The sequence below is a fragment of the Pipistrellus kuhlii genome, unplaced genomic scaffold (genome assembly GCF_014108245.1).
Source record: "Pipistrellus kuhlii isolate mPipKuh1 unplaced genomic scaffold, mPipKuh1.p scaffold_m20_p_10, whole genome shotgun sequence".
In the NCBI taxonomy this organism is placed as follows: Eukaryota; Metazoa; Chordata; class Mammalia; order Chiroptera; family Vespertilionidae; genus Pipistrellus; species Pipistrellus kuhlii.
The window spans coordinates 34,746,143-34,758,034 of record NW_023425405.1 but is presented as its reverse complement, the minus strand read 5'-3'; the positions used below and the strand labels follow the sequence as shown (position 1 = coordinate 34,758,034).

General features: G+C 39.9%; 1 protein-coding gene across 4 annotated transcripts in view; it reads left to right on the top strand.

Annotated features, from left to right (window-relative positions):
* The first annotated feature begins 394 nt into the window (after window positions 1-394).
* The window catches only part of GLCCI1 (glucocorticoid induced 1), a 79,498-nt gene continuing 68,000 nt past the window's right edge, over window positions 395-11,892 (top strand). For all 4 annotated transcript variants that reach the window (XM_045578380.1, XM_036429323.2, XM_045578378.1 and 1 more), the window contains exon 1: window positions 395-985. In XM_045578380.1, coding sequence (XP_045434336.1) covers window positions 505-985 — 481 coding nt within the window. In that variant the 5' untranslated portion in view covers window positions 395-504. The remainder of the gene's footprint in view (window positions 986-11,892) is intronic.

Below are 11,892 nucleotides of genomic sequence, written 5' to 3'. Positions count from 1 at the left end.
ACCTCCGGGCCCTGAGCCTCCAACCCGGTCCCCAGCAGCAGAAACCCCGGCCCTCCCTGCAGCCGCGGGGCCTTTCCTGAGCGTGCAGCCCCCGCCTGGCTGCCAGCGGCCCCGGAGGCTGCGGGATCCGGACGGTTGCCTCTCTTCCCCGCTGTCAGCGCGATGCCCCGGGCGGCGGCGGCAGCGGCTGCAGCTGCAGGCTCCTCGCGGCCCCGGCCGTGACCGCCACGCCGCCGAGCCTGACCGGGCGGTTGGGGCCGTTGGACGTTTGTTTTCGCAGCCTTCCCCTCCCCCTCGCCCCGGCGGCGGCGGCGGCGGGGTGCGCGTTGGGAAGGGGGAGCCCAGAGGCTCCGCCCCCTGCCGGCACCCCCGCCCCCTCCCCCTTACACACACTCGCACGCACCGCCGCGCCGGCTCCCACACGCTCCGCGCGCGCCTCCCGCTCGCCCCGCTCCGCGCCTCCGTGGTCGCTGGCGGCGGCGCCCCGGGCCCCGCGGAGCCACCATGTCCACTTCCACTGCCGCCTCCTCCTCCTCCAGTTCCTCCCAGACCCCGCACCCCCCGCCGCCGCAGAGGATGCGGCGCAGCGCCGCCGGCTCCCCGCCCGCCGCCCCCGCCGCCGCGGGGAGTGGGAACGGTGCGGGGGGCGGCGGCGTAGGCTGCGCCGCGGCTGCGGGCGCCGGGCGGCTGCTGCAGCCCATCCGCGCCACCGTCCCCTACCAGCTCCTGCGGGGCAGCCAGCACAGCCCCACGCGCCCGCCCGCCGCCGCCGCCGCCGCCGCCGCCGCCGCCTCGCTGGGCAGCCTCCCGGGGCCCGGCGCGGCCCGCGGCCCCAGCCCGCCCAGCCCGACGCCGCCGCCGCCGGCCGCCGGGGCCCCCATCGAGCCGGCGCCGCGAGCCAAGGGCCGCCCGAGACGGTCCCCCGAGAGCCACCGGAGGAGCAGCTCACCTGAGAGGAGGAGCCCGGGCTCGCCCGCGTGCAGAGGTAGCGAGCCCAACCCTCCCGTCCTCCCGGGCGGGCGGCGTCCCCCTCGACGGTGCCCGGCGCGGAAGCGGCCGCCGCTCCCGGGCTCGCTAGGCTGGTGCATTCACTGCCCCAGGTGTGAGCGCGGCGGCTCGGGAACCTCACTCACCCTCTGCGGTCGGTCGGTCGGTCTATCGCGGCGGGGATCGGTGGAGCGGAGCGGAGCGGGACTGCGAAGCCCAACTTCTATTTAACCCCCCCCCCCTCACCCCCCTGCTGCCCCTCCGATTTTATCTCCCATCCCTCACCTGCGCGCGTGCAGAGGTGTTTTCAATGGAAGGGGCTGATGAGCTCACGCATGTGTGTGCTGTTTGCTGCGGGGGAGGGATGGATGGAGGGTGGAGGAGTTGGGGCGAAACACCGTAAGAAACACGCACACAAACTCTCTCCAGCAGCCTCTTTGTGCTTTCCTTCCAAGTTCCTAATGTCTGGGACTCCCCGGATGGTTCTTTTTTTTTCTCTTCTTTTTTTCCCCTTTACTTTCTTTTTCTTTTTTGGAGGGGTGCTTGCGTTAGTTGTGATGTAAGGATATATATTGGTAAGGGGACAGTTTTGGGATGTGCAATTGCAGTGTATAGTGTTTTGTTTTTGCTAACCACCCCCCCCCCCTTGTCTACACCCCCTCCCTCCCCCGCCGTCCCTATTCTATATGGTCATATGCATCAGAGCAGTACTTCACTGGAAACAGCTTATGCCCAGTTTATTTTTTTTTTCATGGTAAATTTTAAAGATCTGTTTGTGAAGTGTGCTCAGTTTTTCCACCCCCCCCCCTTTTTTTTAAAGTACACCTCACAGTCCAGTTGAGCTGTTAAAGGATCTCAAGTTTCTTTCTTTCTTTTTTTTTTTTTTTTTTTTTGTTGGGTGTCAAAGGTAATGGTGACTTTGGATGCTGGCGGCTTCCCTTAAGGTTTTCTGTTTGAGTTCGGTTTTGTTTTTATGTCTAGAGGGACACAGTGCATGATGTAGTTGAGTCACCGGGGAGAAAAGGAAGATTAGCCAAAACAAGGAGTTAAAGCTCATGGGGGAGAGGAGAGCAGCTAAATATTATTAGATGCCAGGCTAGAGCCACAGATGCCGCCGCCGCCGCCGCTGCATTGTGGAGAGAAGAGATCAGACTAAGTGGGAAATCTGCTGGGAAGAGAGACGCTGTGGAGCTGAGCGCGCTGTGCAATGTTTATGTGGTATGTGGAATATTTTTACGGCGTTTCCTTGATGAGGGTCTCAGGACTTGGAGAAAGTGGCTGTGTGAGGATAGATGACAGCTTTGGTGTTTTCGTTTTAATATTTCTGACCTGTAATTAACATGTTGCCAAGGCACTTGTTTTCAGACCACTTGATGGTGAGGCAAGGTAGGATGCAGTAGCACTGGTATGTGCACATGAGCACCAAGAAATACATCCTGTAATCTGTATGCACCAGGAGGAATGTGCTCCCCCGCTCTTCCCCCAGGTCGAGCCAGCTGCTGCAGAAGCTGACATCCTCCAGCAAATCCTGAATGAATGAATGAAAACAACGTGATCGCCCTAATAATGACCACCACTGAACACACATCTTTGGTTGTATTTTATAGGAAAGGCCACCATTTTCTAACAGATTAATGCCATATGCACCTCTCTCGCACATTTTCTAGAGCTGTATGAAATGAGAGGTAACAGGATGAAAAGAAGGCAGCAGTTACATTTTTTTTTTTTTTTTGAGTGATCTAGCTTCAACAGGGTATAGATTGAGTTTTGGGATTTTCTTTTAGGCACTCATATGAGAGCCATAAAATAAGCATTCCAGACAGATTGTGTACAGAGGGTTTTGTGGGAGAGTAAGAGTAGTTTCGGCAATTGCTACAACAATATAATGGCCATCTAGTACCTCCTCCTCTTTTGTTGATAAACACTAACATCTTAAAACAGATCATAGTACAACTTGTTTTTCTGCATCCTTCCAAAGCCTTAATTGCTTAGGAATTACATGGTCCATCATCAGGCAGTTTTAATGAAATTTGTGATCAGGCTTAAACTATCCTCTTTGTTGTTTGTAGTGTGGCACATCCAAGTTTAATGCAATTTTAATGCAATCATGATGAAAACACTTCTGAGTTTGGGTGTTCAGTAGACAGATTTGCATCATCAGAGAGCTTGTACTGGGAATGGAAGAGGCTGTTCTGCTGGTTTTAACACGGGTGGTTTTGTCAGTTTCTTACATTGAAGTGATTTTGAATGCAGACTCTTCTGCCCCCAGAAAGCTACCCAAATTAAAACTACAACTATTCTGTTCTGTTTACTTAGCCATTTAAAATCCTTACTATGAATAGTTGGACAATTTCTCAAACAATGACTCAGTTTCTTTTGAATTCTATAAGGTTCTGACTTCAGTGGGTTTTAGTCTCCACAGGTCAAGGTTCCTGCCGCTGCCTCTGCTGCTGCAGACACTGACATCACTATACTGCATGAATGAAAACAACGTGCTCCGTCTCTTCTCTGCACCTCCTTCCTTTTCTGCACACTGCTCTGGTGTGTGTGTGTGTGTGTGTGTTTAGATGGTGTGATGCTGGGTATGAAAGTACATTTAAAATGTTAAGTAATGTATTTACTATAGAGGCATATTGTTTACAAGAAACTAAGTGCTGTGAGCATTTCGACTCGAGGTGACATAACTGAGCATTCAATATTTTTTTTTGTCTGGACTGGTAGTTATGGAAGAAAACATAGCTTTAAATAATTTTCTTTGGAATTGCCTTACCAGGAAGAAATTATGAAACAATATAATTTCTTAACATATTAGCTCATTGTTGTATCCCTCTCAAACACTTTTAATATGCATAGTTATAGGATTAAGGCTAGAGTTATAAAAAATGGTATTTAGACTTTTTCACTAGACTAAGGAAAAGCTGAATTTTTTAGATAAGTGCATTCGAATTTAATGTGATCTTTTATAAAATATGGCAAGAGGATGCTAACTTCCTTTATTTTTATAGCAGTTTTAGTCTATTTAAATGACAGATACATAAATTTCCAAATGCATCTTATTTCTATAGAAAGGACATGGAGTTTTACAAATTGGAACTATCCTGTTCATGCACAGGAATCTTCTTTTTGTATTTTTAAAAATTTGTTTGGTATTTTTAAGCCTTCAAGGTTTTATTTATTTATATTCATCTCTTTACTTCTGCCATTAACAAAATGTCACCCTCCCCTTCTTTGGCTCTGAAGGGTCTTGAAGTGGTGAATGACAAGCTATTGAATGCATCCTCAGGCTCCCTGTGATGTGTTTGTAATAGATGTAAAATCATAAAGTATTATGCAAATAGTTATTTTTTTTGTAATGGTAATACATAAAGTGTACCTTTGAGATAAATAGGACAACAAATGAGAATATAACAGGTACTGTTAAAATTAATGATCTTTAAGCTAAAATCATTAGTAACAACCAAAAGAAAATATAATAAAGTTGTTTCTTTCTGAAACCTCATACAGTAAAACCTATGGACTTAAAAACAGAACAAATACAGTTTTCTCTGGGCTAGATAGTAGGCAGCATTGCAAGGTCTCTGGTGATTTTTGTAAAGATTGAGCATTAGAATGAATTATAAATTCTAAAAGATATGAAAACATTTGTATTGGAGTACTCTGGATGGAGAGTACTGCTTATTTTTAAGTGTAACAAATCTAGTTAACAAAAACATGGAAGAGCTTGTTATTCTTATAGCTCCTGCTTTGGAAAATAGCATGTGTTGATTTCTGATTTAACCTAACATTTATTTAGGCCTAGTTGTTTCAGCAGATTACTAATCCTAGAGTGAAATTTGATTAGAATTTTTCATGAGTACCTTGAGGGCCTTATTGTCTTACACATTAAGAAGTTACAATTATATTTTTAAAAGAAAATGCAAAGCCAACCAGCATGTAATGTTGAAAGACAGCATGCATGTGTGTGTCTGTGTGTTTTAATCACTTAATTTGCTTTCAGTTTTTTATATCTTCATTAAATTTCCTTTTATGAGTCATTTTATGCTGTGCTTAGTATGTGGAATGCCAATATTTTAAATTACTGTTTTCTTTGGATTTTAAAAGATACTCAGACATTCTCTTCCTATAAAGTTACTCCTCAGGTGTATGTTCTCGGAAATTAAGGTTCTCCTCCAGTCCCCCTCTTGTAAAATTAAATTTCTTCGATTACTTAGATGAATCTGTTTCAAAAAGTTCATATACTAAAGTGAAAATAAAGTTTTGGCTTTTTTTTTTTTTTTTTTTCTCCTGAAGTGACAGGTTTCAAATACTCATTTTTGGAAAAAGTTTTCAACCTTTGAGAACTACACTAAATACCAACAACATTCATTATTTATATATCTAATTTTCCTCGTCAATTATAGTGCATAAAATTTCTAGCTCAATGAGTGAATGGCAAAATAGATAATGAATTTATAGAAGTAATTTATTCTTAAACTACTATCTTATGTTCAAAGATTATATTCCTTTCAAATAACTATTACCCTAAACATACCAGTCCTGAATACCATGTACCTAAGGTTTATCAAAGCACCTAGGTAATTTTCGCTCTATGTAAAGTTTTGTGTGTATATATTGAACTAAAAACTATTTTGTCATTTTAAGTACTTTTTACGGAAGGACATTTCATTTACTGCAGTGTACATTTCTTCAAGGGTTTAATGCAAATTAGGATTTATATATTGGGGAAATGTTGAAGTTACCAGTAATGGCATCCTTGTGGTTTTTATTTTGTGATAATGGGAACTAAATGTGAATTAGAAAACAAAGGAATAATTGGCCTCCATGGCAATGAATAGCAATGGAGATAGTGACAACGTTCATCAGTGGCTAATAGGAAAGGGTTTTACTTAAATATTAAATTTTTAAAAAAATTTAAAACCTGTTTTATTAAAACCTACACATGTAACTAAAACTTTCACATCTGTTAAGGAGTGTATACTAATGACTTTGCTATTCCTAATTTTAGTTCAGTCTTTTCTCCAGAGCTTAAAATTCCCAGACACCCACCAAGATGGGCTTTTCCACAGCACCTGTCCTAGGTCTGTGCCTGGCGCTGTTGTCTTTTGTCTTCAATATAAAATTTTGACCCTGGCCAGTATACTGTTTATTTTAACAAGAGGTTGAGCTTATCTATCTGCTGATGGTCTCAAACTGGGTTTTCCAAAAGTAAGTGGAGGAAAGAGAAAAGTACTCATCTATTGATAAAGAAAACCCTAGGAACTAATGGAGGAGCCAGAAGCCACCTCTCTTTCCCAGTATCCCTCTTCCGGACCCCCTGTACTCCACCCATCAAATGGCTGATTCAAAAGAATAAGATTGGTGTTTATTTTGCAAAATAAACTATAATGGGTTAATAGTAATTATGAAGAAAATAAAATATTTTACTTATACCATAAACAAATTGTAGAAAAATACTTTATTAGTATTTCATTTTAGTAGGAACAAACACTGCAAATACCTTTATGCAGTATTATTTACTTAAAGTGAATGCTACTGAGGCAGATACTGAGGGACAAGCTTATCAATACCTCAGTAACTTCCCCTATATTATGTTGTGTCTCAAGTTGTAGGTGGAAATAAAACATTTGAGTGCTTACTTAGTACAAGGCAATGTATATTTTTATTCAGCAGGACCGAGACTCAAATTTATTATTTCGGATCTGTTTATTCCACAAGACTATCTAGTTGCTCCTAATTCAAAATACTCTGATATTGGTGAACAGTCATGATTTCTGAGCTAAAAATTGCCAAAGAATAGCTTTTCTATTGTTTCCACAGCACTATTACACTGAGCTGGGATATGCTTTGACATTTTCAGAATGTCTAAAAATGTAAGACCTAGAAGGTTGAATGTAACTGAAATAGAAAATGGATGGATTGGTCATATTCTCCATTTGTTTCTTACATAAAAGTGTGAGTGAGTGAGTGAGTGAGTTAAAAAACAAAAACAAAAGAGTAAGGATTACTCAAGAATATGAACTTGTCTTTGGCCTTCCTTACACTTAAAATCTTTGCTATTCTTGCATCATATTATGGTGAGAAGAATTTCTTTTTCCCATGAGTATTAAGAAAAGACAGTTATACATGGTGGTAAACTGATGAATGACTCAGGATTCATTCACCAAGCAGAAACTGCTCTCAAGTGAGTGTCCCAGCAACTTTGTTCACTCAGCCCTCCCAAGAACTAATAGGTGTCATTGAATGTTTGAACTCTGCATGTTTGAAAGTTAATGAAGTGCCACCATGGCACACCTTAAAGATGGCTCATCAAAAATAAGGACTAAAGAGACTAGTGAAACCCATTATTGCCTGGCAAGGTTAGTGTCCAAAATTGTCTTCCAGTTATTAGAATTAAATCCACTAACCATCTGAATGTGTTTCGTAACAAGAAGGTAATAATTGCTACAACTTGCTGCCTAATGTTTCTAAAGATCAAATAAATGCCTATCAATTACTGACAGTAATAGCCCTTATTTAGCCAGTATGACCACAGGGAAAACTTTTCTAAATAGTCCTATAGCTAAATTTAACTCTTACATTACTAAAAAATTAACTATTTGATGAAACATTTTCTAAAATTATTTTGTATTATTTTACAATCAGTAATTCTTTTTTACTTTTTTCATTTCTCCCCCAACTTTACTGAGGTATAATTGGCAAATAAAAATTTTGTATATTTAAGATGTACAACGTGATGATTTGCTATGCATATAAATTGTGAAATGATTACCACAGTGAGGCTAATTAACACACCAGTCACTTCACACAAGTACTGTTTTTTATGGTATATGATGAGAACACTTATGACATACTCTTAGTATATTTCATTTATATGATCCAGATACAGTATTAACTGTAGTCACTATGCTATACATTATATCCCTACAACTTACTCATAACTGAAAATTTGTGCTCTTTGATGAATACTTCCCCATTCCCCTCATCTGACATCCACTGGCAGCTACCATTCTACTCTCTCCTTTTATGAATTTGACTTTTTAGATTCCCTATGTAAGTAATACCATATAGTGTTTGTTTTTCTGTGTCTGGCTTATTTCACTTAGTACAATGTCTTCCAAGTTCTTCTATGTTGTTGCCAATGGCAGGATTTCCTTATTTTCAAATTTTTATTTTACTGATTTTTAGAGAGAGAGGAGGGAAGGGGAGAGAGAAACATCGATTTGTCATTACACTTATTTATGCACTCATTGGTTGATTCTTATATGTGCCCAGACAGGTTATTGAACCACAACTTTGGCATATCTGGACAACGCTAACCAGGTCGGCAAACTGCGGCTCGCGAGCCACATGCAGCTCTTTGGCTCCTCCACAAAATTACCACATGCAGGTGTGCACGTATAGTGCGATTAAAACTTTGTGTCCCATGCACAGAAGTCGGTTTTCGGCCTGGGCGAGTCTATTTAGAAGAAGTGGCCTTAGAACGCGCAAGGGGCCAAACAGCTGCACGTGGCTCCCCCGGTTTACTGACCACTGCTCTAACCAATTAAGCTACCTGGTCAGGGTCAGGATTTTCCTTTTTAGAGGCTGTATAATATCCCATTGGGTAGGTGTACCATATGTAATTTGTCCTGTGTCAGGCCATATGCACAGAGGGCCCATGTAATTCTCTAAGTCCTAACTTCAAGTGCGCTGAAAGTTACTTTTAGAGCCCAGTTAATTATGAGGCAGGAAAGCATGCACAATGGGTTATCCCATTGCTTTTCCAGTTAAGTCATGGAAAGAGCAAAAATAGCTTGAGGGGTGGGGGGTGGAGGGCGGAGTATAAAGTGAAAGCTAAATGGGACTAGAGTCCAGGGTCCATAGAACTTAAAATAGTTGCTGCAAGTATTCCAAGTGATTCAGGCCTCAGGTATGCATTTAAGAATACACTTCAAAACCTTATTATGCCAGCCTTTCCCTTGATGTTTAAAGGACCTACCACTTTGCTAAGACAAAATGTAAACTGAATTTTTAAAAACTACCTTCCCCATGAAATTTCAAAACATGGGTATATTAAGGTCTTTTGTATTTCCACATTTGAAAAGCTTTGCACTTATAATAGAGAATCATAAGGCTTCATTCAAACCTAGCATCGATTCTTTACATTTATCATCCTTTGATTTTTATTTTATTTTATTTATATGACACTCTCAATGGCAAAGCAACAAGGTTCACTATCTTCTCAATTTATACCTGTTTGGGCTCTTTCAATTTTTCTGGGTTTGCCAATGTGATGCAGACAAGATACTTTGGTCTCCATTTTAATAATTTCTCCCAGGGTGTTTTGGCCATTTTTCAGTGTCACTTTTGCTTACCATAAGCTCTCTTTAATAGTCAGTGTGGAGCATGAGTCCTTCCATAAGTAACATGAGAAATGGTATTTTTATTAAGTAAAGATATAGAGTCTATGTGATAGTTTACTTTTCTAGTTGAATACATCCGTTTATAAGTTGAATTATTGAAGTAATAGTTGGATCTTGCAAGGTAATAAAAACTAGTAGGGCTTTAGTTGCTCAGGATTACATTAGGTCTAACCCATAAAAATTTTTACTATTCTTATGTAAACCAGTAAAGATATTTTCCATGAAGGTACAAAAAGATCATAGTAAAATGTAGATTTATTTATATATTAGCTGATAGTCTTTAAATAAAATATATTCATAATGTCTTTGAGAGTTCTGGGACAGTGTCATTTTTCTTTCTGCTCTAGTACTATGTTTGAGATAATCTGATGAATCACTCTGAAAAGAATCCACTGTCCTTTTCCTGCTTAAAGTCAGGTTATTTAAGTGCTCAGTACTTACTAAACGGGGGTTAGCAAACATTGCTAAATGTAGTTTCATTGGTATTGTAAAATCAGGGAGTTGGTCTGTGCTCAGAAATAGGGGTTGTTTTTTTTTAAAGCTACAATATTCTACTGTATTTTGATAAGATCTTTACAAAATTTACAGTAAAGCCCATTTATTCTGTATATGCGAAAGTGACCCATTATTAAAAAAAACACATTTGGTTCAGTCCATTACATTGTCCGCTCTTTGTCTTTTTGGTTTATATATGGCCAAAGATTAGTTGTAACTTTAATGTAATTCCAGTGATAACTGTTCATTCATTAAATAAATGTTTGTTTCTGGTATTATACTAGTTGTTGGCAGTATGTTAGTGAGTAAAACAGATGGATTGTTCCCCTCTGTCACAAAATATTTATTGAACCCCTATTATGTCTGAGGAATTCTGTTTGACCCATACAGAATACATAATCCAGAATGGGGTATGTTCACATTCATATTTCTGGGCAAGGTCAGTTCATTTAAAGTCTGCCAAGAATTTGACCCACTATTTCTTCTGAGCTTTGGACTTTATATTAATTATTATTTTCCTTTGTTTACCTTCCCAAGTTAGATTGAGCTTTTTTGTATTCTTTTTGAATAGTAAATACTATTTTTCTTTCATTAGCTAAAACTTAGAAGAGCTTTATCCTATGACTTCTGTATTATATCAAGGTCTAAGCTATACTGCTGCCTGGACATATTATAATATTCTGCTATAGTTTGGCTTAGGACGATGTCACTGACTCTCTCTCTGCATGGGCGTACATACACATACCCTCTCAGAATTCTAAATTGTATTGTTGGATGTGGTTTCTTGTGTAGAAATGTAGTACTATGTAGTAATAATGTTGTGTAGTAATACCTGGACAGTGATGCCCTGTGTGGCTATTGAAATGAGTAGGACTTGGCTTTGACTAAATATCTACTGTTACTTGATATCTTGGTTGAATGCACAATGACTTGTCTTTATTATACCAGAATTTGCTTAATTTAAATTTTTATCTATTTTTAGTTTTCACCTTAAAGAATTACTAGCATTATAGCCTTTAGTATTACTATTCAGTTGTGTTAGTTAAGCTTTAGGATAGTTGTCCTGTTATACTTTATACTAGGCCACGTGGTTAAAAAAAAAAAGTCTTTATACAAATACTCCTATTTAATGGACTAAGTGTTACATTTAATCTCATGGTAAAACAGATCTTAGGTGAACCTTTCTGGCTTGATTTTTTTTTTATTTTTTAGCATGTATATGGAACCTTGAAAAAAAGCATATAGCCCTTGAATATAACATAATAAACCATCTAAAATTGCATATAGAAATTTTAGGAAATAGGAAGGCATAGGAAAAGTAATGAAATATGTTATTGCTAATTCTTGTTTGATCATGTAAAATATTTCATTCTTGAATTAAGTGCCTCATAATGTAAAAGAAGGTAAATATATAATACAGTAGCTATATTTTTTATTTGATTCACTGTATTATTCCCATCATTAATACAGCAATTCTAGAGACTTTAACAGTTCAGTTATGATTTTTAAAATTTCAATTCATCTTAATGTTTCTATAAGTCTGTATTCAAGATCATTTAGGTGGATGTGTGTACTTCACCAGGTAGCACTTTGTCATTTTTAGCGTTCCAGCATCCAGCATGGTGTCTGGTGCTTAAAAGGCTCTGTGGTAAATATTTATGAAATCCTTACATAGAATTTACATAGAGATTTCTGTTTTAGCTATGTGTATAGTTAGGTTCAAATCACTGAACAGTGTTTATTATTGGCATGCAGTCCTATAAATATCTGACAAAAATGCAAATTAATAGCTTTTACTTGTGTGGCTCATTTTCTAAAATGCCTAATGGTTTAGGTAACTGATTACTGTTATCCTCATTTAGGGCCTGTCATTCACTAGTGATGTGTAAGCTTGGAAAAGCACTGATTTAGACCTTCACATAGAAAAGGAGCTGGGTCCTTTTCCTGCTAGAAATAAGTGGAACAGGAGATGGCTGGTATCAAGATAGTCAAACTTTTGAAGAGACAA